The sequence below is a fragment of the Somniosus microcephalus genome, chromosome 17 (genome assembly GCF_052327205.1).
Source record: "Somniosus microcephalus isolate GS21.2 chromosome 17, FLI_Smic_1.0, whole genome shotgun sequence".
In the NCBI taxonomy this organism is placed as follows: Eukaryota; Metazoa; Chordata; class Chondrichthyes; order Squaliformes; family Somniosidae; genus Somniosus; species Somniosus microcephalus.
The window spans coordinates 54,221,197-54,244,382 of record NC_141003.1 but is presented as its reverse complement, the minus strand read 5'-3'; the positions used below and the strand labels follow the sequence as shown (position 1 = coordinate 54,244,382).

The following is a 23,186-nucleotide window of genomic DNA, read 5'->3' as shown; positions in this document are numbered from 1 at the left end:
CTCATTACAATGTCAATAAAACATATTAAGTTTCTTAAATGAAATGCAAATTTGAGAATAATCTCCTTGTACGTAAAATTCTGTAAGCTAAAGAAAACATGTATGTCTGTGTCTCCAGTGATGTGAAATTAAATTAAATCTGTTCCAGTTTGCAATTCTCCGACCATATGCAGGCATCGTCTTAGAAGTGAGGCTACATTGTAACTGATATCAATAACTTTAATTCACTTACAACGTAGACCGAGCGAAGCCCAGCTGCTGCTTTTGTCTCACTTTCTGGATCACACACAGACTGGAAATCATAGGATTTGTTAAAGGCGTATAGCGAGGTGTTCAGAAGGCGTCTCATCAGACTTGGGTCAATCTCACCGAAGAACTTGCCAATCTGAAATGGCAACAATGGGAATTGGCATAACTGTTCGACCTACAGCTCATGCCAGCGTCTACCGCCAGGAATTTCCTCAGGAGTTCTCCTGATCGGCTGCCATAAATGTGTTGGAAACCCCGGATAAACCGCCTAAGTGGGCTTTCCAAAGTTGTGTCGAGCGGTCGGGAGAAGCCTCGAGGAAATTCCTGATGTGCAAGTCAGACATCAATTATTTTGCACAAATGATCGATGTAATTGATAGATACAGATCAACACACGCGCCATAAACACTACAAAATATTGCTTTGAAATGGCTTCCAAGGAAACTCCATAAAAAATTCATAACAGCACAAACTGGGTGCTGTGTTTGCCTACAAGGTCACAGTGACTGCACTTTGAAAGTAACCCCGCCGGCCAACTCTACCTTGAATCGAGCACTTCAGAGGGTCAATCAGACCAGGGTCCCAATTTTAACTCGGGACAAGTTTTGGGCAGGTGAACACAACGTAGGCAGCGGGATTGGGTTCCGGGGGCATCTTGTGGGATTCTGGTATTTGAGAAGAGGAGGGTCTAAGCTTGACTTGTGGGTCCCAGAAGAGCACGCTGGCCACTTCATCTTGCTGGCAAGTCCTGACTGGGCTTCATCTGGTGGGAAACCTGTGGTGCCTCAGTTAAAATGATGTCATCGGGACCCGATATGCATAGTAGCGAAGGACCCCGTTGACTGTGTGCGGGTATCCTTGCTGCCTGCCCTGGACAGTGGGTTAATATCCCGGACCCTGGGATCCTGGCGGCTTACGAGCAAGTGAGTAACCTGGGCAATTATAACTGCCCACCCACCCGGTCTTCGCCAGGCAAGTAGGGTTTAAATCCTACCATGGATTTAGGACCCCAATGAAATTTTGAGCTTCCGCAGTGAGTGCCCCACTCAGTGGAGCTGAATGTAAAGCAGCCAAACCAGCGGCCCTTAAAGGGATCGCTGGAGGCTGCTCGGAAAATGTGATGGTTAGTTTTCTTTTTACCGGTTTCTGTTGGGCCAGGAAGAGCACGAATATTCTTCCTGGCCCCACAAAAATCGACCTACCAGCTGCCGGTTCCTCTGTGGCACTATCCTCCCACCCTCCTACTATCACCAGTCCCCCCCCCGCTTCTTATAGCCTTTGCCAGCTCGGCTCTGAGGTGGACCTGCCAGATTTACCACCCCCGATTGGTGAGCTGCCTGTCAGCAACGGTCATTCAGCACTGGCAGTTCTCCGGTTTGATTTAAATGTGGCTCGGATCATCAAAATCGATCGTCCCTCCCAGTCATTTACCTCAGGCTGGCGGTACGATTGTTGCGCACAACCCCCTGCTCGACGTGAAAATCCTCCCCAACATTTTTCAGGAGGAGGGGTTGGCAAAACATTTTAATCTGGGCGGAGGGACGTCTAACTTCTGCGCACTCATGCTGCAGGGCTGGGCACGGCATTCGCAGAAGTCTCCACATGTTATCAGCTTCTCCGTGATCAACTGACAGAAGGAGTATTTTTTAAAGAAGGTTTTCCTTCCCTCGATCTTGTAAGCTGCCAAAATTAACCTGGATTTTCGCACCCGCGTGACGGGCAGGCCAGACACTGAGCGCTTGATCAACCGATCAGGAAGCCTGTGTTGACCAAAGAAACTTTGTTACAGTATTGTTTCCTTTTTGTTAATTGTGTGTAAGGCAGGAGCTATCAGTGTTGAGGAATTGACCACTTTTCTACTGATTGCATCCAGTCTCAGCATCCAGCACTAATCGGTTAGCTATTACATTGGACTGATGTAATGGTTCCTATCTCTCCTGAATCTCAGGAGAGCAGCCCCTACTATACCAGAGAGAGTTGTCCATTTTCCACATTAACCATACCTGTAGTCTCTCATAATATTGCTAATTTACTGCCAATTAGTGTTGAACAAGGACTGGTTTTGTGCTGTAGACTATAGTCTGGGATGAATTCAAACCCAGATCCCAGAGGTGTAAGGACAATGTGCAAGCCCACTGTGTCGCCTATTCTTCTCTGACTTTAAGATTATTGCCAATGTTTGTCCTGAACAAAATCAATATTATTACTTCAGAAAACATGCCTGTAAATGTGTGGAGGAAACATGTTCATCATCTTTAACATAATGCAGAGATGGAATAACTCGAAGGGTTAAAATCGATCAAGGCCGAGGGGCAGAAGGGAATTTACCTTTCCAATATAATCATCCTGGTTTGACATGAGCAGGAATCCACCATCATCCAATATAACACAGTCAAAGTGCTGCAGAGAAAACACCAGCAAAAGTGACTAATACAATTTGAACTGCACAAACATGCACTTATGCAACTTTTTGGATTCGGACAGTTTTTTTTAAGGCTAATTTCTGTACTTCACTTATGGCCCTCCCAGTTACTGCACAACAGTCAGAGTCAGTAGCTGTAATGAAATTTGCACTGCGGACTCACACTCACTGGGCTGAGATTGTCCAAATGGTTTCATTTGGCATTAATCTCAAGCGAATATTTTATCCGTTATCCAGCGCAGTAAAAAGTCTAATCCAAATGAGGAAAGATTTTTTTCTCTTTCATAATTATAATTAATCAACAAATTCTATTACAAGTTTATGCTTACCAAAGTTCATGTGCTGACATGTATAACAATGATGAAACTACAAAACTCAAATGAAGTTTACGAGTTTCATATTCAAAATGTACATAGCGAAACAATTTCTGATGCACTGACAGGAATATTAATAGGCATTATTGTTGGGTAAATTCTGTGAGAATCGGGCATGAGCTTCAGTGCGTTCAATTCACGACGTTCACAATTTTCCAGTTATTAAAATTAATCGGAAAATGAATGCCACAAATCAGGCACACTGACATTTGGGTCAGTTCCTTGATCCATGCTCCTCTTGAATGAAGCTCACAAAATTTACTCATATGTAAGTCAGACGTGTGGTGCGGAATAGTCTCCATTTCTGGTTTTCCAATCAGGCCGGAATGGATTCAGGATTAACTCAAAGCTGCCTTTGGCACAGCTCCTGAAACTTTTATTGCCTGTGCATGCTTGTCAAATCAAAGCTATTCCTGACTTTATTAAAATGATTCTGCTCTATGCTTTACCACTAGGTTGGGCATGCCACCATTAACAGCCTGTCAGCACTACTTACTTTACAAATGCTAAATGCCTGACTACCACGGACAGTATTTCTTTAACTTCTCCAGGAAAACAACAGCTGGGATTAATTTATTTTACTTTCTGAAACAAGGATTGAAACTTGTTCATATTAAAATGTAGCTCTCGAGAGGGAAAGGTAAATTGTGGGCACGTTTACACCACAGATTTGCCAGGGAACAACCTGCTCTCAAACCCTGGAGACCTGAACCCTCCACTGGAGACCTGAACCCTCCACTGGAGACCTGAACCCTCCACTGGAGACCTGAACCCTCCACTGGAGACCTGAACCCTCCACTGGAGACCTGAACCCTCCACTGGAGACCTGAACCCTCCACTGGAGACCTGAACCCTCCACTGGGGACCTGAACCCTCCACTGGGGACCTGAACCCTCCACTGGAGACCTGAACCCTCCACTGGAGACCTGAACCCTCCACTGGAGACCTGAACCCTCCACTGGAGACCTGAACCCTCCACTGGAAAACTAAACCCTCCACTGGAGACCTGAACACTCCGCTGGAAAACTAAACCCTCCACTGGAAAATTAAACCCTCCACTGGAGACCTGAACCCTCCATTGGAGACCTGAACACTCCGCTGGAAACCTGAACCCTCCACTGGAGACCTGAACCCTCCACTGGAGACCTGAACCCTCCACTGGAGACCTGAACCCTCCACTGGAGACCTGAACCCTCCACTGGAGACCTGAACCCTCCACTGGAGACCTGAACCCTCCACTGGAGACCTGAACCCTCCACTGGAAAATTAAACCCTCCACTGGAGACCTGAACCCTCCACTGGAGACCTGAACCCTCCATTGGAGACCTGAACCCTCCATTGGAGACCTGAACCCTCCATTGGAGACCTGAACCCTCCACTGGAAAACTAAGCCCTCCACTGGAAAACTAAACCCTCCACTGGAGACCTGAACCCTCCATTGGAGACCGGAACCCTCCATTGGAGACCTGAACCCTCCACTGGAAAACTAAACCCTCCACTGGAGGCCTGAACACTCCGCTGGAAAACTAAACCCTCCACTGGAAAGCTAAACCCTCCATTGGAAAGCTAAACCCTCCATTGGAAAGCTAAACCCTCCACTGGAAAACGAAACCCTCCGCTGGAGAACTAAACCCTCCGCTTGAGAACTAAACCCTCCGCTGGAGAACTAAACCCTCCGCTGGAGAACTAAACCCTCCGCTGGAGAACAAAACCCTCCGCTGGAGAACAAAACCCTCCGCTGGAGAACAAAACCCTCCGCTGGAGAACAAAACCCTCCGCTGGAGAACAAAACCCTCCGCTGGAGAACAAAACCCTCCGCTGGAGAACAAAACCCTCCGCTGGAGAACAAAACCCTCCACTGGAAAGCTAAACCCTCCGCTGGAAAGCTAAACCCTCCGCTGGAAAGCTAAACCCTCCACTGGAGAACTAAACCCTCCACTGGAGAACTAAACCCTCCACTGGAGAACTAAACCCTCCACTGGAGAACTAAACCCTCCACTGGAGAACTAAACCCTCCACTGGAGAACTAAACCCTCCACTGGAGAACTAAACCCTCCACTGGAGAACTAAACCCTCCACTGGAGAACTAAACCCTCCACTGGAGAACTAAACCCTCCACTGGAGAACCCGCATGTTGACAAAGAAAAGTTAAATTTGTCTACTTCTGATCTAACAACACAGGTGCGCTAAAGGTGAGCTCGGTCTTACCTTGCTATTCTTTGTGCAGTCACAGATCCCTCCATAACACTACAACAAAAGCATGTGATTAGTACATTAGAAAAGTCCTTGCAATTTAAAATTAAGACACATAAGCCATATTTGCCAACTGCTGTTAATTTGATATTTGGACCTTTGGGAGATGATGCAGGGGGTTTCAGTGGGGATAGAGTGAGTCGGGTTTCAATGAAGATGGACAGAGACCAGCACTTCAGTAGGCGGGGTGGGGGGGGGGGTAGGGAGGAATAGTGTTGTTTTGTTGGGTGCAGGGAGAGTGAAAGATAAAGGGATTGAGCAGTGTATTTGAAAAGGGAGCATTTTTTGGAGAAAGGAGGAAGGAGAATGAGTTAAGTGCTGCAGCTTGAGTGAGTTGGAGAAGTTTCATCTTGATTGCAAGACCACAATAAAGTAAGGCCCTGTAATTTCTAAGGGTTCATTCAGTCAGCGCATGTGCAGTGGAAGAAAACCACTGCTCGCCCTAGCCCCTAACCAGAGACTCTGTCCAAAATCATAATGCAAGGGTGATCTATCCTTATTCTAGAGAAGGCTAGGGGCTTTCAGAAGGCCTCAAAGAGACTCACACCAGCCCTCAGCTGATGTGAGTTCTGCTGAGGCCTTTTAAATACATAAAGGGCAGAATTTCCCAGAGAAGCCTGGAAACTCCCCCAGACTTGCCCCTAAACATAGGCAGAACAGCCCCCATGCTAGAATTTAAAATGCCGTTACAAATGGTGTGGAATCCCAGTCTAACCAGGTTCTACCCCACATTCCAACTTCCCGAGTGGAAATTGATCATTCAAGCCTCTCCAGCCTGAGGAATTTCACGGCTTAAATATCTGGTTTGGGAAATAGTAAGGTGAAATTGGAACTGAAGTCAAGCGTATGACAATTAGAACTGTTCTATAAAAAATGTCAGTATGGGCGTGTCGACAGATTGTCCAAAGTATGTTCGATTGTAATAATATTTATGTTTATTGCTTCCGAAAAACTTTAAAATTAAGACAACCATGAACTACCTGCACCCACAATCTACAAACTACCTCTGCAAGTTAACAACAACAACAACTTGTATTTATGTAGCGCCTTTAATGACACAAGGCGCTTCACAGGGGTATTATAAGACAAAAAATTTGACACCGAGCCAAATAAGGAGAAATCAGGGCAGGTGACCAAAAGCTTCGTCAAAGAGGTAGGTTTTAAGGAGCATCTTAAAGGAGGGAAGAGAGGTAAAGACACAGAGTTTAGGGAGGGAATTCCAGAGCTTAGGGCCTAGGCAGCTAAAGGCACGGCCACCAATGGTTGAGCGATTAAAATCTGGGATACTCAAGAGGGCAGAATTAGAGGAGCGCAGATATCTCAGGGGGTTGTGGGGCTGAAGGAGATTACAGAGATAGGGAGGGGCGAGGCCATGGAAGGATTTGAAAACAAAGCTGAGAATTTTAAAATCAAGGCGTTGCTTAACCGGGAGTCAATGTAGGTCAGCGAGCATAGGGGTGATGGGTGAACGGGACTTGGTAAGAGTTAGAACACGGGCAGCAGAATTTTGGATGACCTCAAGTTTACGTAGGGCAGAATGTGGGAGGCCAGCCAGGATTGTGTTGGAATAGTCACGTCGATAGTTTCATGTTCTTACCTTGCTCTTACTTGCTACTTTTGTGAAGTTTTCCATCCAGGCATTTACATCAAGCTTTATTCCAACAACTGCAACCCAAACAGAAATACACCCATCAGTGTGTTTGTGTTTTGCTTTTTATCTCTCTCTATTTAATTTATTTTTTCCTCACTCCCCATTATGCCATGTATCGTTCTTCAGACAAGGCACGGAACCATCAATCTGTCAACATCACTCTGCTACTGTCTGTTCAAAGTGAGGTGAAAACAGTCCTTCCAGTGTTCATCCCTTCTTGTGAGCCTAACTGGCTGAAATTGGAAATTTATTGAATAGTGAATCATCGGTGTGAAACCACAACCACAAGAATGCGGTCTGTATTTTTTATTTGGGATAGATTTTCTGAAGTTACCACAAAAATTAGCAGCTTGTAGGTATTTGGGTTCACCAATTGTAGGTGTTGGACAAATGCCTATCAAATAATCGAGGTCGACTCCAGGAGAACAATCAAATAGTTCTTTAATGCAAGAATAATCGAATTCCAACAGCTGGCTGAGATCGGTACAGGAGAGCCATTAAGTAGGTCATAACCAGACGGAGACGCCACGAGGACTGACTAGTCAGTCCCGGGGATTGCGTCATGACGTCATCGCGTTTTCCCGCGCTTGGGGCGGTCATGTGATGTGCGGCTGACGTCATCGCGTTTGCCCGTGCTTGGGGCGGTCACGTGATGTGCGACGTGACATCATCGCGTTTGCCCGCATCATCGCGTTTACCCGCGTCATCGCGTTCGCCCGTGCTCCCAAAGGGGGAACGCCCCGCACAGGCAAACCGCATATATACATCGTTACGTTAAAGGGAATTATGTACGGTAAGTAAGGGACACTCGGTGGTACCGCTACATGCGCCCCCCCAGAATTCGCTTTAACGGACAACGTCAAATGATGAGATGGTCTGACGAGCCTGTCTGAACGACTCCTGTAGTCTCGAGACGGAGACTGTTGGGTGGCCGACGGTCTGGCGGGCGGTCGTAACGACGATGGGTGGTCAGTGGTCTCGGCGGTTGTGCTGTCTCGACTTGGCGGGTGAGGTCCAAATATGCGGTCCGGTAGATGGGGTCTTGAGCGGATCCCGATGTGTGTAAGGGTGAATAAAACGTATTCAGCCCTGTGAAGGACCGTGGAAGCGTGTGACCTCTGCAGCCCGTGGTTCGAAGCGGGCGCCGGGGCGAAACAGCTGGCCGCGTCATAGTGACTGGCAGGTTGGGCAGAAGCGGACCATGGCGCTGTCATTGTTGGAAGAAGGTCCCCAGTCTGACGAAATCTGCAGGAACGCCGAACAGGCGATCCAGGAGGAAATAAACGTTGGTCTTGGCAGGTCGGTGAACTCGCCGACAGGCGAGCGAACTTTTCGGCAGTCGGGAACGCACGGAACGGTGCGTGCCATAGTGCTACTACGGTAACACAGAAGAGAGTGAACCGTTGCTGCGTTGATCAGTGATCGGTGATGGCAGCAATTTTCGCGTGGCGGATCGCGGCCGCGGGATGCCCGTTGGACCCGTCCTCGATGGTCGCAGCGTCAGTAGATGTTTGCTTTTGTTGAGGGGAAAACTGTAGAGAGGGCGGCAACGCTTCTAGTTGTTGTTGATTTAGGGGGAAAACTGCCGGGAGAGCGGCAACGCTTCTAGTTGTTGTTGATTTAGGGGGAAAACTGCCAGGAGGGCGGCAACCCTTCTAGTTGTTGTTGATTTAGGGGGAAAACTGCCGGGTGGGCGGCAACGCTTCTAGTTGTTGTTGATTTAGGGGGAAAACTGCCGGGAGGGCGGCAACGCTTCTAGTTGTTGTTGATTTAGGGGAAAACTGCCGGGAGGGCGGCAACGCTTCGCCTTTGCGCCGAAAAGCGTGGTAGAAGAAACAGACCAGCAGGCTGACGGGTTAGTGCAGCGTTGGCGGGGGATGGGTCCTCGTGGTTTGTGAGGGGTGAAACTTCGTGGTTTGCGAGGGATGGGTCCTCGTGGTTCATGAGGGAGGAATCCTCGTGGTTTGCAAGGGAGGAATCCTCATGGTTTGCGAGGGGTGGGTCCTCGTGGGTTGCGAGGAGCGAATCCTCATGGATTGCGAGGGGCGAGTCCTCGTGGGTTGCGAGGGGTGAGGCCTCGTGGGTTGCGAGGGGTGGTTTGCGAGGACTGAGTCCTCGTGGCCTTGCCGCCGGGGCGCGCTCCGATCCTGTGAGCCCGAAAACGTGCTGCACCCGCGCTGTGAGGGTGTTATACTTGCTGTTCCGCCGTGGGGTTGTCGAAGAGGCTGACGCTCTGAAATTTGGTAGAGCTGTCGAAAATGGAGACCGTATCCAGGTACATGGTCTGCGCCGTATCGATGTTGCACAGGGCGAACGGGGCTTCTACCAGAATAAAGCACAAGGGCGATTGTTGCTCCCAGTGTTGCGGTAGCTGAGCGAAACGGCTGTAGCTTCCATGCGCACTTCTTTCGTGAAAAACGTTCACGAAAAATCGGGGTCCGGCTGCGCTGCCTGCGTGAAAAACGTTCACGAAAAACGGGGTCACCAATATAGGTATTGATGAGTTCCCGTCCTCACGTCGTTGGTCACCAATTGTAGGTATTCGGGTTCACCAATTGTAGGTGTTGGACGAATGCCTATCAAATAATCGAGGTCGACTCCAGGAGAACAATCAAATAGTTCTTTAATGCAAGAATAATCGAATTCCAACAGCTGGCTGAGATCGGTACAGGAGAGCCATTAAGTAGGTCTTAAGCAGACAGAGACACCACGAGGACTGACTAGTCAGTCCCGGGGATTGCGTCATGATGTCATTGCGTTTTCCCGCGCTTGGGGCGGTTACGTGATGTGCGGCGTGATGTCATCACGTTTGCCTGCGCTTGGGGCGGTCACGTGATGTGCGACGTGACGTCATCGTGTTTGCCCGCGTCATCGCGTTCGCCCGCGCTCCCAAAGGGGGAAAGCCCCGCACAGACAAACCGCATATATACATCGTTATGTTAAAGGGAATTATGTACGGTAAGTAAGGGACACTCGGTGGTAATGCTACAAGCTCACAATAAGCTGGGAGTAACTCATCCTCGTAGTTTTGAAGAGGCCATCACTGAGCTAGATGCCAATCTGCATGCAAACTGTTCAAGTTGCTCACAGAAGCAAAAAGAGTTTGGAATGTGCATGTTTTCAGATTCCTGTAAACAAACTGCAAGATAGTGATGGGCTTTACCTCTTTCTATGAATGAATAAAATCAGCTTGGCAACATTGCATAATTTTCAAGCTTAATTTTCTTGCCTATATTTATCTCAGGTTCAAGTGACATCCATTAAGAGTTTTTTTTAAATATCGTAAATCGATTCCGACAGTACAGCAGTAATGCACACACAATGTGTGGGTCATAATGAGGTTAGAAGGGGAGAAATAAAAGTTCACAAGCAAAGGTTTCTGACGCAAAAAGGATAATTTGTCAAGGTTTGAGAGAGTATGTGACTATAATAGGGTGGGATACAATGTTCGTATGTGAATCTATAGACCAACAATGAAAACCTGGCAGCCAATTTATGTACAGCAAGATCCCACAAACAGCAATGAGATAAATGACTAGATGATCTGTTTTAGTGATGTTGGCTGAAGGATAAATATTGGCCAGGACATTCAAAGATAATGGCAATTAGGGGAAATGGAGAGAAGGTAGGAATATAAGATTGAACAGATAGATGTGCCATGGCTAGCAAAATGGCACAACAGTTTCAATGGGGAAAATTGCTTTCTCCTGCTCTAATGTAAATCTTAAAAAAAAAATCATACTGCCCCATCTTCAACAGTTGTGGTGTGTTCCGAGTGCTCAGGATGGTCTTAGGTTTTATCCTAAGTCTCTACTGCACTGATTTCAGTTGTTTTGATGGTGGGGGCTCTGTAATTGGCCTTAATGTCCTTAGCATGGAAGGTTCTCATCATTATCCAGTAGCACCCTGCTGGATGTTTCGCATGAGGATGGTTACCGAAGACAACGTTTAGCTTGGCTGTGATGATCACCGAGAAGCAAAAAGGCTTGCTTTAATACAGCGACTCAAAATGTGTCATGGATTTACTTTGAAGTTCAGTGAGTCTTGTTTTGTAAGCAAACATGACAGCCACTTTGCAGACAGCAAGATCCCACAAACAGCAATAAGATGAATGACCAAATGGCACTCAGTCCCCAAGCTTATAGATAAAGAATGGCCACTTGACTGAGATAAAGCACTCCTGCCACTGCCTGTGGAACTATACCGCGGCATGAGTTGCTGTCTCAGGAAAAGAATAAGATAGAATACGAGAAATGTCACTACTTGTGATGTGGCAGGTGCTCGCAATCCATTCTACCCCTAGACTGCTTCCATAATTCACTGCAATTCTCCTTTGAATAGTTCAACACAACAGCTGATCCCTCCATAAGAGGAAGGCCGTTGAATTCGTTCCTGTTTTTCCAAGTTGTGTCTGCCCCCTGCCTACAGTCAGATGAACATAAGAACATAAGAAATAGGAGCAGGAGTCGGCCAATCGGCCCCTCGAGCCTGCTCCGCCATTCAATAAGATCATGGCTGATCTGATCCTAACCGCCAATCCACTATCACAGAACCATCTCCTGAACCTAACAGAATTAGACACACGAAATAGGAGCAGGATCAGGCTACACGGCCCCTGGGCCCGCTCCGCTACCCACAGGGCCGTGACCGATCCGAACCTAGACTCATGTCCAAATTCCTGCCCGCTCCCCATAACCCTTTATTCCCTTTACTTCTAGGAAACTGTCTATTTCTGTTTTAAATTTATGTAATGATGTAGCTTCTACAGCTTTTTGGGGCAGCATATTCCATGGACCTACCACCCTCTGAGTGAAGTAGTTCCTCCTCATCTCAGTTTTGAAAGAGCAGCCCCTTATTCTAAGACTATGCCCCCTAGTTCTAGTTTCACCCATCATCGGGAACATCCTCCCCGCATCCACCCGATCCAACCCCTTCACAATCTTATATGTTTCAATAAGATCGCCTCTCATTCTTCTGAACTCCAATGAGTAGAGTCCCAATCTACTCAACCTCTCCTCATATGTCCATCCCCTCATCCCCGGGATTAACCGAGTGAACCTTCTTTGTACTGACTCGAGAGCAAGTATGTCCTTTCTTAAGTATGGACACCAAAACTGTACGCAGTATTCCAGGTGCGGTCTCACCAATACCTTGTACAACTGAAGCAATACCTCCCTATTTTTATATTCTATCCCCCTAGCAATGAAAGCCAACATTCCATTGGCCTTCTTAATCACTTGCTGCACCTGCATACTAACCTTTTGAGTTTCGTGCACCAGGACCCCCAGATCCCTTTGTACTTCAGTACTTTCCAGTTTCTTGCCATTAAGATAATAACTTGCTCTACGATTTTTCCTGCCAAAGTGCATAACCTCACACTTTCCAGTGTTGTATTCCATCTGCCAAATCTCTGCCCACTTACTTAGCCTGTCTATGTCCCCTTGCAGGTTTTTTATGTCCTCCTCACTCACTACTTTCCCTCCCATCTTAGTATCATCTGCAAACTTTGATATGTTACACTCGATCCCCTCCTCCAAATCGTTAATATAGATTGTAAAGAGTTGGGGACTCAGCACTGACCCCTGTGGAACACCACTAGTTACTGTGCTGAGGCCTTCATTTGGGTGCTGTCCATCCATTGGAATGTATCTGTCGGTGATGTACTGCTGCCGGGAGCAGAGTGTATTGAGCAGACACAAGGGGATGAATTAAAAGTTTGTGACAATCGCTGCAGACATCATTTATAGTTCATTCATTATTCTGCCGCTAAAAAGGAAAGATCGGCTATCATTTTAATTAAATGCTAGCAAAAGTTATTAATGATTAACTGGTAATGAATAGTACAGGAAACTCCAGATAAGCGCATCCCTGACCCTAATCCAAACACAAGATTCCAATATAACGCTTTAGAACAACAACAACAACTTGTATTTATATAGCGCCTTTAATGTAGTAAAACATCCCAAGGCGCTGCACAGGAGTATTATAAGACAAAACATTTGACAAAACATTTGACACGAGCCACATAAGGAGAAAAAGAAATGAACGGCTCGGGTCAGGAATTCTAGTATACCAATCTATTTCCCTTTCAAACCCACTGTACAGATTTCCACTGTCCCAGAACATCTCTCGTTTCCTCCATTGTACGGAATTCCAATGAATCAAATGACCTCCCATTTCCAAAACCACTCTCCGCTCATCAGTGCACAGAATTCCAATCTACTGGGTTACAAATTTCACATTAATACTGTATCTCTTGAGGCACAGGAGGGCTCCTAAGTGCTCCTAAAATTGCCATACGAGAGCAGCTTCCTGTGCCTGTTTCTTTACGCTACACAGTAAACTTGTAGCACCTGGAAATCTGTTCCTGTTGTGGCAGAGTTTAGTGCATTTGTGCAAGAAAACACAGTCTAAGGATCCAGTGCATCATGACGTCTCAAGCAGCCGATCCTTCAGACCAATCATTTAAAAACAAAATAATACTTTCAACATGATATCAATTTCCCCAACTGAATCTGTCACACACAGAGTAGTCGTAGGGATTGCTAGGCCACACAAGAGCAGGGAAGAGTGGGCAATGTAGTTGATGCAGAAGGGCAATTTGCGGTTGTCAGCGTGATGAGTTTACACTGCAGAGGGGAACGTGTTGACACAGGAGGGATACAACACTTCAGAATTCTCCCTTCAATAGTTTAATACAATGGTTGATCTTTCTACGAACAGAAGGCTGTTACATTAGTTTTAGCTGCTTTACTTAGTTGGGCTTACACACGTCCTACAATCAGACGAACACTCTGCTAGCCATTAGAACGTATCTGTGTCTGTCAGTGATGTCCTGCTGCAGGGAGCACAGCTTATCGAGCAGACACAGGGGGACAAGTGAAAAACCGAGTCCAATGGGTTTTGGCTGCTGTAAACATTTGCTGTCACTGTGCGGTTTACATTGTGAAATGCCTCTGATGACCAACTGGCTGTTCCAGGCAACATTATATCAGGCCCTGGTGAGACCACACTGGGAATACTGAGGAGAGATTGAGTAGACTAGGCCTATATTCTCTGGAGTTTGGAAGAATGAGAGGTGATCTCATCGAAACATACAAAATTCTTACAGGGCTTGACAGGGTAGATGCAGAGAGGATGTTTCCCCTGGAGTCCAGAACTGGGGGTCACAGACTCGAAATAAGGGGTCGGCCATTTAGGACTGAGATGAGGAGAAATTTCTTCACTCAGAGGGTAGAGAATCTTTGGAATTCTCTACCCCAGAGGGCTGTGGAGGATCAGTCGTTGAGTATATTCAAGATAGAGATCGATAGAGTTTTGGATATTAAGGGAACCAAGGGATATGGGGATAGTGCAGGAAAGTGGAGATGAGGTAGATCAGCCATGATCTTATTGAATGGCGGAGCAGGCTCGAGGGGCCAAATGGCCTACTCCTGCTCCTATTTCTTATTAAGGTAAAAGAGGAACAAAGTTAAGCACATGTGGTTTTGACCTCCAAAACCTGCTACCATACTTGCCCCCAGGCCCTTGTGAAAACTTCAACTGACATATAAACAATGGGATAGCATGCATTGAAAAATGTAAAGCAACTATTGAAATGATCAACCCACCTGCAGGCTTCAGAAGTTTGCCGTCGATTCTAATTTCGACGGCCCTGCTCACCATAATGCCAGACTCTGCACTACTCTGTATTCCGTCCCAGGTTTCTGTAATAAGAATGGAAAAACAGTGACTATTCCTCTGTCAATAACGACACACTGCCATGTGGTGGCACAGCAGGATTTTTATTCTTCAAGCACTGTGTTTCATCAAGTATAAAATACAATTTCAGTTCCCAGAAGCAAACTGAACAGTAAAATGTCAGGAACAGCAGCTATTGCGGGGCAGGCTAGTATATTTCCCCGTGTTTGCACATTCTCCCCGTGTTTGCGTGGGTTTCCTCCGGGTGTTCCGGTTTCCTCCCACAATCCAAAGATGTGCGGGTTAGGTTGATTGGCTATGATAAATTGACCCTTAGTGTTAGGGGGATTAAATACGTGGGGTTACGGGGATCGGGTGGGATATGTGTCGGTGCAGGCTTGATGGGCCGCAATGGCCTCTATCTGCACTGTGGGGTTTCTGTGATTCTGTGAAAACAAAAACTGCTGTTGGGAAAATATCAGAGCTACAGAAAATCATTAACGCGCTCAGATCTGGGATTTAAATCCATGTCGGGATGAGACGACAGTCCGACAAGGAACTCTCGGATCTTACCTGGAATTACGTCATTGCTGTGCTCACTTAATAGGCTTGCTCGGTGGAGAACAAGAGTAATAACAGCAGTCGTTCCCCTGACTGGTAGACTTGGTGTCGCTGTCTCCAAACACCCCACCAAGTATCACTCACCTCATCAATCATGTGGTCAGCAGATTTATACACTCGCCACTCCGGGCACATGGACCCATGACCAAAATTGACATGAGACAACCTTCTGAGCGTGACTCCTGCAGGTTTTATTTGGGTGTATTTGCCTCTTTGCTGAGCCTGGGGGAGGTTTAGCTCCCAGGCGCGCAAGAGGAAAAAAGAGGCGATGATCCGTCATGCCGAGTCACTGCCGCCACTGCACTGTCGGGATTCCCTGGGGTTTCCCAGGTGGGCAGTACTAGACCTGCGCCTGTAGTAAACACAGGCCCAGTTAAATGAGGCAGTAGGGGCAACACCCAGTCTCCCACTGTATTTTCCTCATTGTTGGACCACTCAATGACCAGGCAGAGGGATATGCCATGCACCGGGGCTTGCACCTGCAGACTGAAGATTCTGCAGGCCTCTCAGGCTAGCGCATCTGAGCTCCTGTTTCCTGCTCTTTCCTGCATGGCTCTGCCAGGGGCAGGAGTGTGCCACGAATGTGCCTGGGCCAAGTGAATGGCCAAGGCCAGCAAATTCAAGGACACTTTTCCTCATGGGTGCAGTGCAGGAGGCCCCAGAGGACAATCGACTCAATTTTCTTTCCCCAAATTTGTCGCCCCCGCTCCTGCAAGCGTTCTCTTTTGTTGGCGTACAGGTCTGTGGGTGTCAGGAGCCTTCCAGTGCCAATGCCAAGTGGCCATTCTACATATGTGAGCCTGGACAATGAATATCAGTCGGTTATTTGACCATAAAGTGTATCACAACTGAGCCTCAGCTTGTGCTCACCTAATGCTCACATGTGTACTATATATTCACGGCTAGTGGACAGTGATTAAGGACAGCAATCTTTCTTCTTATTCATTCTCGGGATGTGGGCATCGCTGGCAAGGCCTGCATTTATTGCCCATGAGGCTGGCAATAAATATTTGCCTGGTTTGTACCCTATTGGAGCGCTAAGATTAATTAAAGCATCTCAATTTCTTCTATGGCTGAGTAAATAATAATTCTAATAGGTCTAAGAGCGTTAAAAAAACAAGCCTGAAGACTTTGTGTCTTAATGCGAGGAGCATTTGCAATAAGGTGGATGAATTGGCTGCGCAAATAGAGGTAAACGAATATGATTTGGTTGGGATTACGGAAACATGGCTCAAGGATGGCCAAGACTGGGAACTCAACATCCAGGGGTATTTGATATTCAGGAAAGATAGGCAAAAAGGAAAGGGAGGTGGGGTAGCATTACTGGTTAAAGAAGGGATTAATACAATTGTAATGAAGGATATTAGCTCTGATGATGTGGAATCTGTATGGGTAGAATTGAGAAATACTAAGGGGAAAAAAACATTAGTGGGAGTGGTATATAGACCTCCAAACAGTAAGGCGGAGGTTGGGGATGGCATTAAAAGGGAAATTAAAGAAGCGTGCAATAAGGGCACAGCAGTCATCATGGGTGACTTTAATCTACATATAGATTGGGCCAACCAAATTAGTAACAATACTGTGGAGGAGGAATTCCTGGAGTGTTTACGGGATGGTTTCCTGGACCAATATGTCGAGGAACCAACCAGAGATCAGGCCATCTTAGACTGGGTATTATGCAACGAGAAAGGATTAATTAGCAATCTTGTTGTACGAGGCCCCTTGGGTCGGAGCGATCATAATATGATTGAATTCTTCATTAAGATGGAGAATGAAGTAGTTGACTCAGAGACAAGGGTCCTCAATTTAAATAAAGGAAGCTACGATGGTCTGAGGAGCGAGTTGGGTAGGATTGATTGGGGAATGTCACTCAAAGGGTTGACGGTGGATAGGCAATGGCAAACATTAAAACACCAAATGGATGAGCTGCAGAATTTGTTCATCCCAGTTTGGCATAAAAATAAAACAAAAAAGGTGACTCAACCGTGGCTAACAAGGGAAATTAGGGATAGCATAAGATCCAAGGAGTTGACATATAAATTGGCCAGAAAAAGCAATAATCCTGAGGATTGGGAGCAGTTTATGAGTCAACAAAGGAGGACAAAGGGATTAATTAAGAAAGGGAAAATAGAATATGAGAGTAAGCCTGCAGGGAACATAAAAACTGACTGTAAAAGCTTTTATAGTTATGTGAAGAGAAAAAGATTGGTGAAGTCAAGCGTAGGTCCCTTACAGTCAGAATCAGAGGAATTTATAATGGGAAACAAGGAAATGGCAGACCAACTAAATACATACTTTGGTTCTGTCTTCACAAAGGAGGACACAAATAACCTCCCAGAGATGCCGGGGAACATAGGGTCTGATGAAAGGGAGGAACTGAAAGAAATCAGTATTTGTAGGGAAATTTGCAGACGACACAAAGCTGGGTGGGAGGGTAAGCTGTGAGGAGGATGTCGTGAAACTCCAGTACGATTTGGACAGGTTGGGTGATTGGGCAGAAACATGGCAAATGCACTATAATGTGGATAAATGTGAGGTTATCCACTTTGGTGGCAAAAACAGGAAGGCAGATTATTATTTGAATGGCAATAGATTGAGAGAAGGGGAAGTGCAAAGAGACCTGGGTGTTATTGTGCACCAGTCGCTGAAGGTAAGCATGCAGGTGCAGCAGGCGGTTAAGAAGGCAAATGGTATGTTGGCCTTCGTAGCAAGAGGGTTCGAGTACAGGAACAAGGATGTCTTGCTACAGTTGTACAGGGCCTTGGTGAGACCGCACCTTGAGTATTGTGTGCAGTTTTGGTCACCTTACCTGAGGAAGGACGTTCTTGCCATGGAGGGAGTGCAGCGAAGGTTCACCAGGCTGATACCTGGGATGGCAAGAATGACGTATGAGGAGAGATTGTGTCAATTGGGCTTATACTCACTGGAGTTTAGAAGATTGAGAGGGGATCTCATCGAAACCTATAAAATTCACAGAATCACAGAAATCACAGAAACCCCACAGTGCAGATAGAGGCCATTTCGGCCCATCGAGCCTGCACCGACACATATCCCACCCGATCCCCGTAACCCCTGCACCAACACATATCCCACCCTATCCCCGTAACCCCACGTATTTAATCCCCCTAACACTAAGGGTCAATTTATCATAGCCAATCAACCTAACCCGCGCATCTTTGGACTGTGGGAGGAAACCGGAGCACCCGGAGGAAACCCACGCAAACACGGGGAGAATGTGCAAACTCCACACAGTTACCCGAGGCCGGATTTGAACCCGGGTCCCTGGCGCTGTGAGGCAACAGTGCTAATGATATACCTATCAATTCCTCCAATAAAAGGCGAAGAGTTACGAAGGTGACTAAAGGTTTTTATTGACTAAATAACAGCCCACTCTCGTGGGTGATCCGATCCAAGCAGGAGGAATACCAGCCAGTCACTCACCTTTATACCTGGCCTGGTGGGTGGAGCCAAGGCGGAGTCGGCAGTGGTCATCCCAGGTATAGCAGTGTGGCAAGAGGCGACCTCGTACCGTGATACAATAGTGGTCAGTGATACAGTTATAACGAACAGTGGTGAACAGTGCTAACTACTAACAGTGATACGATAGTGAACGTGGTTTACCACATTCACCCCTTGTTTAGAATTAAGTCCGGCGGGGTGAAGTGTACTACCAATTCTGGTAGGTCAGTCTGTCCGGAGGCTTCGTAAGCCTCTCCGATCGCCGCAGCGGTGGTGTTGCCTTATCCGGTGCTGGTGCCGGTTGATGCTGGTGTTTGCGTGGTCGGCGAGGGCTCGTGGGGTTCCGGCATGCCGTCTACCTGGACTGAGGTTGGGGGGGGTGGTGGCGGTGTTTCCGGATCGGCTGAGGGTGCGAGGTCTCGTAGGGAGACAGTGTCCTCCCGCCCGTCTGGGTACGCCACGTAGGCGTACTGGGGGTTGGCGTGCAGGAGGTTCACCCTCTCGACCAGGGGGTCCGTTTTATGGGTCCTCACGTGTTTCCGCAGCCAGACCGGCCCCGGGGCGGTCAGCCAGGTTGGTAGAGTGGTTCCCGTAGTCGACTTCCTGGGGAAAACGAACATTCGTTCATGGGGGGTGGTGTTAGTGGCCGTGCAAAGTAATGACCGGATGGAGTGCAGCGCTGTCGGGAGGACTTCTTGCCAGCGGGAGGTTGGGAGGCCCTTAGACTTTAAGGCTAAGAGGACGGCCTTCCATACCGTCGCGTTCTCTCTTTCCACCTGACCGTTACCTCTGGGGTTGTAGCTGGTGGTCCTGCTTGCTGCAATACCTCTCTCTAGGAGGAATTGCCGGAGTTCCTCGCTCATGAAGGAGGAGCCCCGGTCGCTGTGTATATAGTTCGGGAACCCGAACAAGGCGAAGAGGGCATTCAGGCACTTAATGACCGTGCTACTGGTCATGTCGGGGCAGGGGAAGGCAAAGGGGAAACGGGAGTACTCATCAACGATGTTGAGGAAGTACACATTACGGTCAGAGGACGGGAGGGGCCCCTTAAAGTCGATGCTCAGGCGCTCGAAGGGGCGGGTGGCCTTGATCAGGCTTGCTCGGTCCGGCCTATAGAAGTGCGGTTTGCACTCCGCACAGGTCTGGCAGTTCCTGGTCATGGTCCTGACCTCCTCGATGGAGTAGGTCAGGTTGCGGGCCTTAATGAAATGGTAGAGTCTGGTGACTCCGGGGTGGCAGAGCTGGTCGTGGAGGGTCTGAAGCCTATCGATATGCGCGCTGGCGCATGTCATTCGTGAAAGGGCATCAGGGGATTCGTTCAGCTTGCCTGGCCGGTACAAGATCTCATAATCGTAGGTGGAGAGCTCGATTCTCCATCTCAAAATCTTGTCATTCTTGATTTTGCCCTTCAGCTTGTTATTAAACATGAAAGCCACCGAACGCTGGTCGGTGAGGAGGGTAAATCGTTTGCCTGCCAGGTAGTGCCTCCAGCGCCGTACTGCCTCCACGATCGCCTGGGCCTCTTTCTCGACCGACGAATGTCGGATCTCGGGGCCCTGTAGGGTCCTTGAGAAGAAGGCCACTGGCCTCCCCTCCTGGTTTAGGGTGGCGGCTAAGGCGAAGTCGGATGCGTCGCTCTCCACCTGAAAGGGGATGGACTCGTCCACTGCGTGCATCGTGGCCTTGGCTATGTCTCCCTTAATGAGGGAGAAGGCCGCGCACGCCTCCTCCGTGAGGGGGAAGGAAGTGGCTTTCAGGAGGGGTCTGGCTTTGTCCGCGTAATTGGGTACCCATTGGGCATAGTAGGCGAAAAGCCCCAGGGTTCTCCTAAGTGCTTTAGGGCAGTGGGGGAGGGGTAGCTCCATGAGGGGGCGCATTCTTTCTGGGTCGGGGCCGATGATTCCGTTCTCCACTACGCAGCCGAGGATGGCAAGGCGCGTGGTGTTAAACACGCATTTCTCCTTATTGTAGGTGAGGTTCAGCCGTTGGGCCGTACGGAGGAATTTCTCCAGATTCGCGTCATGTTCCTGCTGGTCGCGGCCGCAGATAGTGACGTTATCTAGGTAGGGGAATGTAGCCTGCAGTTCGTTCTGGTCAACCATCTGGTCCATCTCCCTTTGGAAGACCGAGACCCCATTAGTGACACCGAAGGGGACCCTAAGGAAGTGGTATAGGCGCCCATTCGCCTCGAAGGCGGTATACTGGCGGTCCTCAGGGTGGATAGGGAGTTGGTGGTAGGCCGACTTCAGGTCGATGGTCGAGAATACTTTATACTGTGCAATCTGATTGACCATGTCAGATATGCGGGGGAGGGGGTATGCGTCCAGCTGGGTATATCTGTTTATGGTCTGGCTGTAGTCGATGACCAGGCGGTTTTTATCGCCGGTCTTTACGACTACGACCTGGGCACGCCAGGGGCTGCTGCTCCCCTCGATAATGCCCTCTTTCAGGAGGCGCCGCACCTCAGAGCTAATGAAGGCTCTGTCCCCGGCGCTATACCGCCTGCTTTTGGTAGCGACGGGTTTGCAGTCAGGGGTAAGGTTAGCAAACAGAGAGGGTGGCGGGACCTTGAGGGTGGAGAGGCTGCAGGTGTTACGCGGTGGGCGGTTTAACGTTTGCTGGTTGTTGACTGTGAGTGGGGGGAGGGGTCCACCGTATGCTAGGGTTACGCTTTGGAGGTGGGATTGGAAGTCCAGCCCTAGTAGGACGGCAGCGCAGAGATGGGGGAGGACGAGGAGTTTAAAGTTTTTATACTCCGTGCCCTTAACCGACAGGGTCACGACACAGTAGCCGCTGATGTCCGTGGCGTGGGACCTCGATGCCATCGAGATTCGGCTGCGCGTTGGTAGGACAGAGAGGGAGTAGTGGCTCACCGTGTCTGGGTGGATGAAGCTCTCCGTGCTTCCGCTGTCGAACAGGCAGGTCGTGGCGTGGCCGTTCACTTTGATGTCCATCATTGACTTGGACAGATGGTGCGGGCGGGCTTGGTCCAGGGTGACGGAAGCTAGTGTGTAGCTGAGCGAGTCGTTGTCATCTGCGGGCGAGGCGGTCGGGCGTGGTGAGTAAAATGGCGTCTCCCACGAGGTAGGGCCCCATGAGGCACTATTGGGGTCGGTTGCCTTAATCAAAGATGGCCGCCCCCATGACTCATGTGTGGGGATGCTGGCCTCAGTTGCCCTAAACAAAGATGGCCGCCCCCATGACTCATGTGTGGGGATGCTGGCCTCAGTTGCCCTAAACGAAGATGGCCGCCCCCATAGTTCGCATGCGGCACTGCTGGCCTCTGAGGATCCGCTCCTGCAGGCCTTGGAGAAGTGGCCTTTCTTCAGGCAGGTTTTACATATGGAGTTCTTGGCTGGGCAGCGCGACCTCCTGGCCACAAAAAAAACAGCCGGCGGCCCGATCGCGGATGCCCGATGTCGGGGCCGGTGCCGGGGGTGGCGGGGCCGGTCGGGTCCGGGACGCCGACGCAGAGGTAGGTCCCGGGGGCGGCGCTGGGAAGGGTGCTGTGGTAGGGGTCGGGCCCGAGTCCCAGGGTCGCGAGCAGTACCTGGTGAATGCTTCCTGATCTTGGTGGGCCACTTCCAGGGAGATAGCGAGGGCTTCAGCTTTTTCCATGCTGAGGTCTTTAGCTTCCAGCAGTCTTTGCCGTGAGTACTCGGACCGTAGGCCTTTCAGGAATGCGTCGCGGATATTATCTTCAGTATTTTCGGCTGCCGACACCGATTTAAAGTCACAGTTCCTGGCGAGTGCATATAGCGCCTGTGAGAATTCGGCTACTGATTCTCCTGGCTGTTGCGGCCGTGATCTTAGGAGGTGCCTAGCGTACATGTAGTTTACCGGGGTCCGGTACTTCTGTTTCAGCAGGTTGATGGCGGTCTCGTAGGTAGTCATATCCTCGATGAGAGTGTATACTCTCGGGCTCAGTTGTGCCTGCAGGACACTTAGTTTGGATGCCTGAGGGACGCTGGATTCTCTCAGGTATGATTCGAAGCAGACCAGCCAGTGTTTAAAGTCTGCGGCTGAGTTTGCTGCTCGTGGGTTCAGGTCCAGGTACGGCGGTCTGAGGGCTCGCAGCCAAGCTGGCTGGTGTGGCTGTGCTCCTGGGAGCTGCGCTGGTGGCTCCTCCGCCGGTTGTGACTCGTTGTCGGACATCATTAAATTTAGTCAATAAAATTGATATACCTATCAATTCCTCCAATAAAAGGCGAAGAGTTACGAAGGTGACTAAAGGTTTTTATTGACTAAATAACAGCCCACTCTCGTGGGTGATCCGATCCAAGCAGGAGGAATACCAGCCAGTCACTCACCTTTATACCTGGCCTGGTGGGTGGAGCCAAGGCGGAGTCGGCAGTGGTCATCCCAGGTATAGCAGTGTGGCAAGAGGCGACCTCGTACCGTGATACAATAGTGGTCAGTGATACAGTTATAACGAACAGTGGTGAACAGTGCTAACTACTAACAGTGATACGATAGT

At 48.7% G+C, this 23,186-nt stretch overlaps 1 protein-coding gene across 7 annotated transcripts in view; it reads right to left on the bottom strand.

Moving 5' to 3' along the window:
• LOC147105722 (voltage-dependent calcium channel subunit alpha-2/delta-1-like) overlaps window positions 1-23,186 on the bottom strand; it is an 856,467-nt gene that overhangs the window by 31,257 nt on the left and 802,024 nt on the right. For all 7 annotated transcript variants that reach the window (XM_086010352.1, XM_086010353.1, XM_086010355.1 and 4 more), the window contains 5 exons: window positions 14,560-14,655; window positions 6,896-6,963; window positions 5,254-5,292; window positions 2,578-2,649; window positions 233-385 (listed from right to left, as the gene is read on the bottom strand). In XM_086010352.1, coding sequence (XP_085866478.1) covers window positions 233-385; window positions 2,578-2,649; window positions 5,254-5,292; window positions 6,896-6,963; window positions 14,560-14,655 — 428 coding nt within the window. The remainder of the gene's footprint in view (window positions 1-232; window positions 386-2,577; window positions 2,650-5,253; window positions 5,293-6,895; window positions 6,964-14,559; window positions 14,656-23,186) is intronic.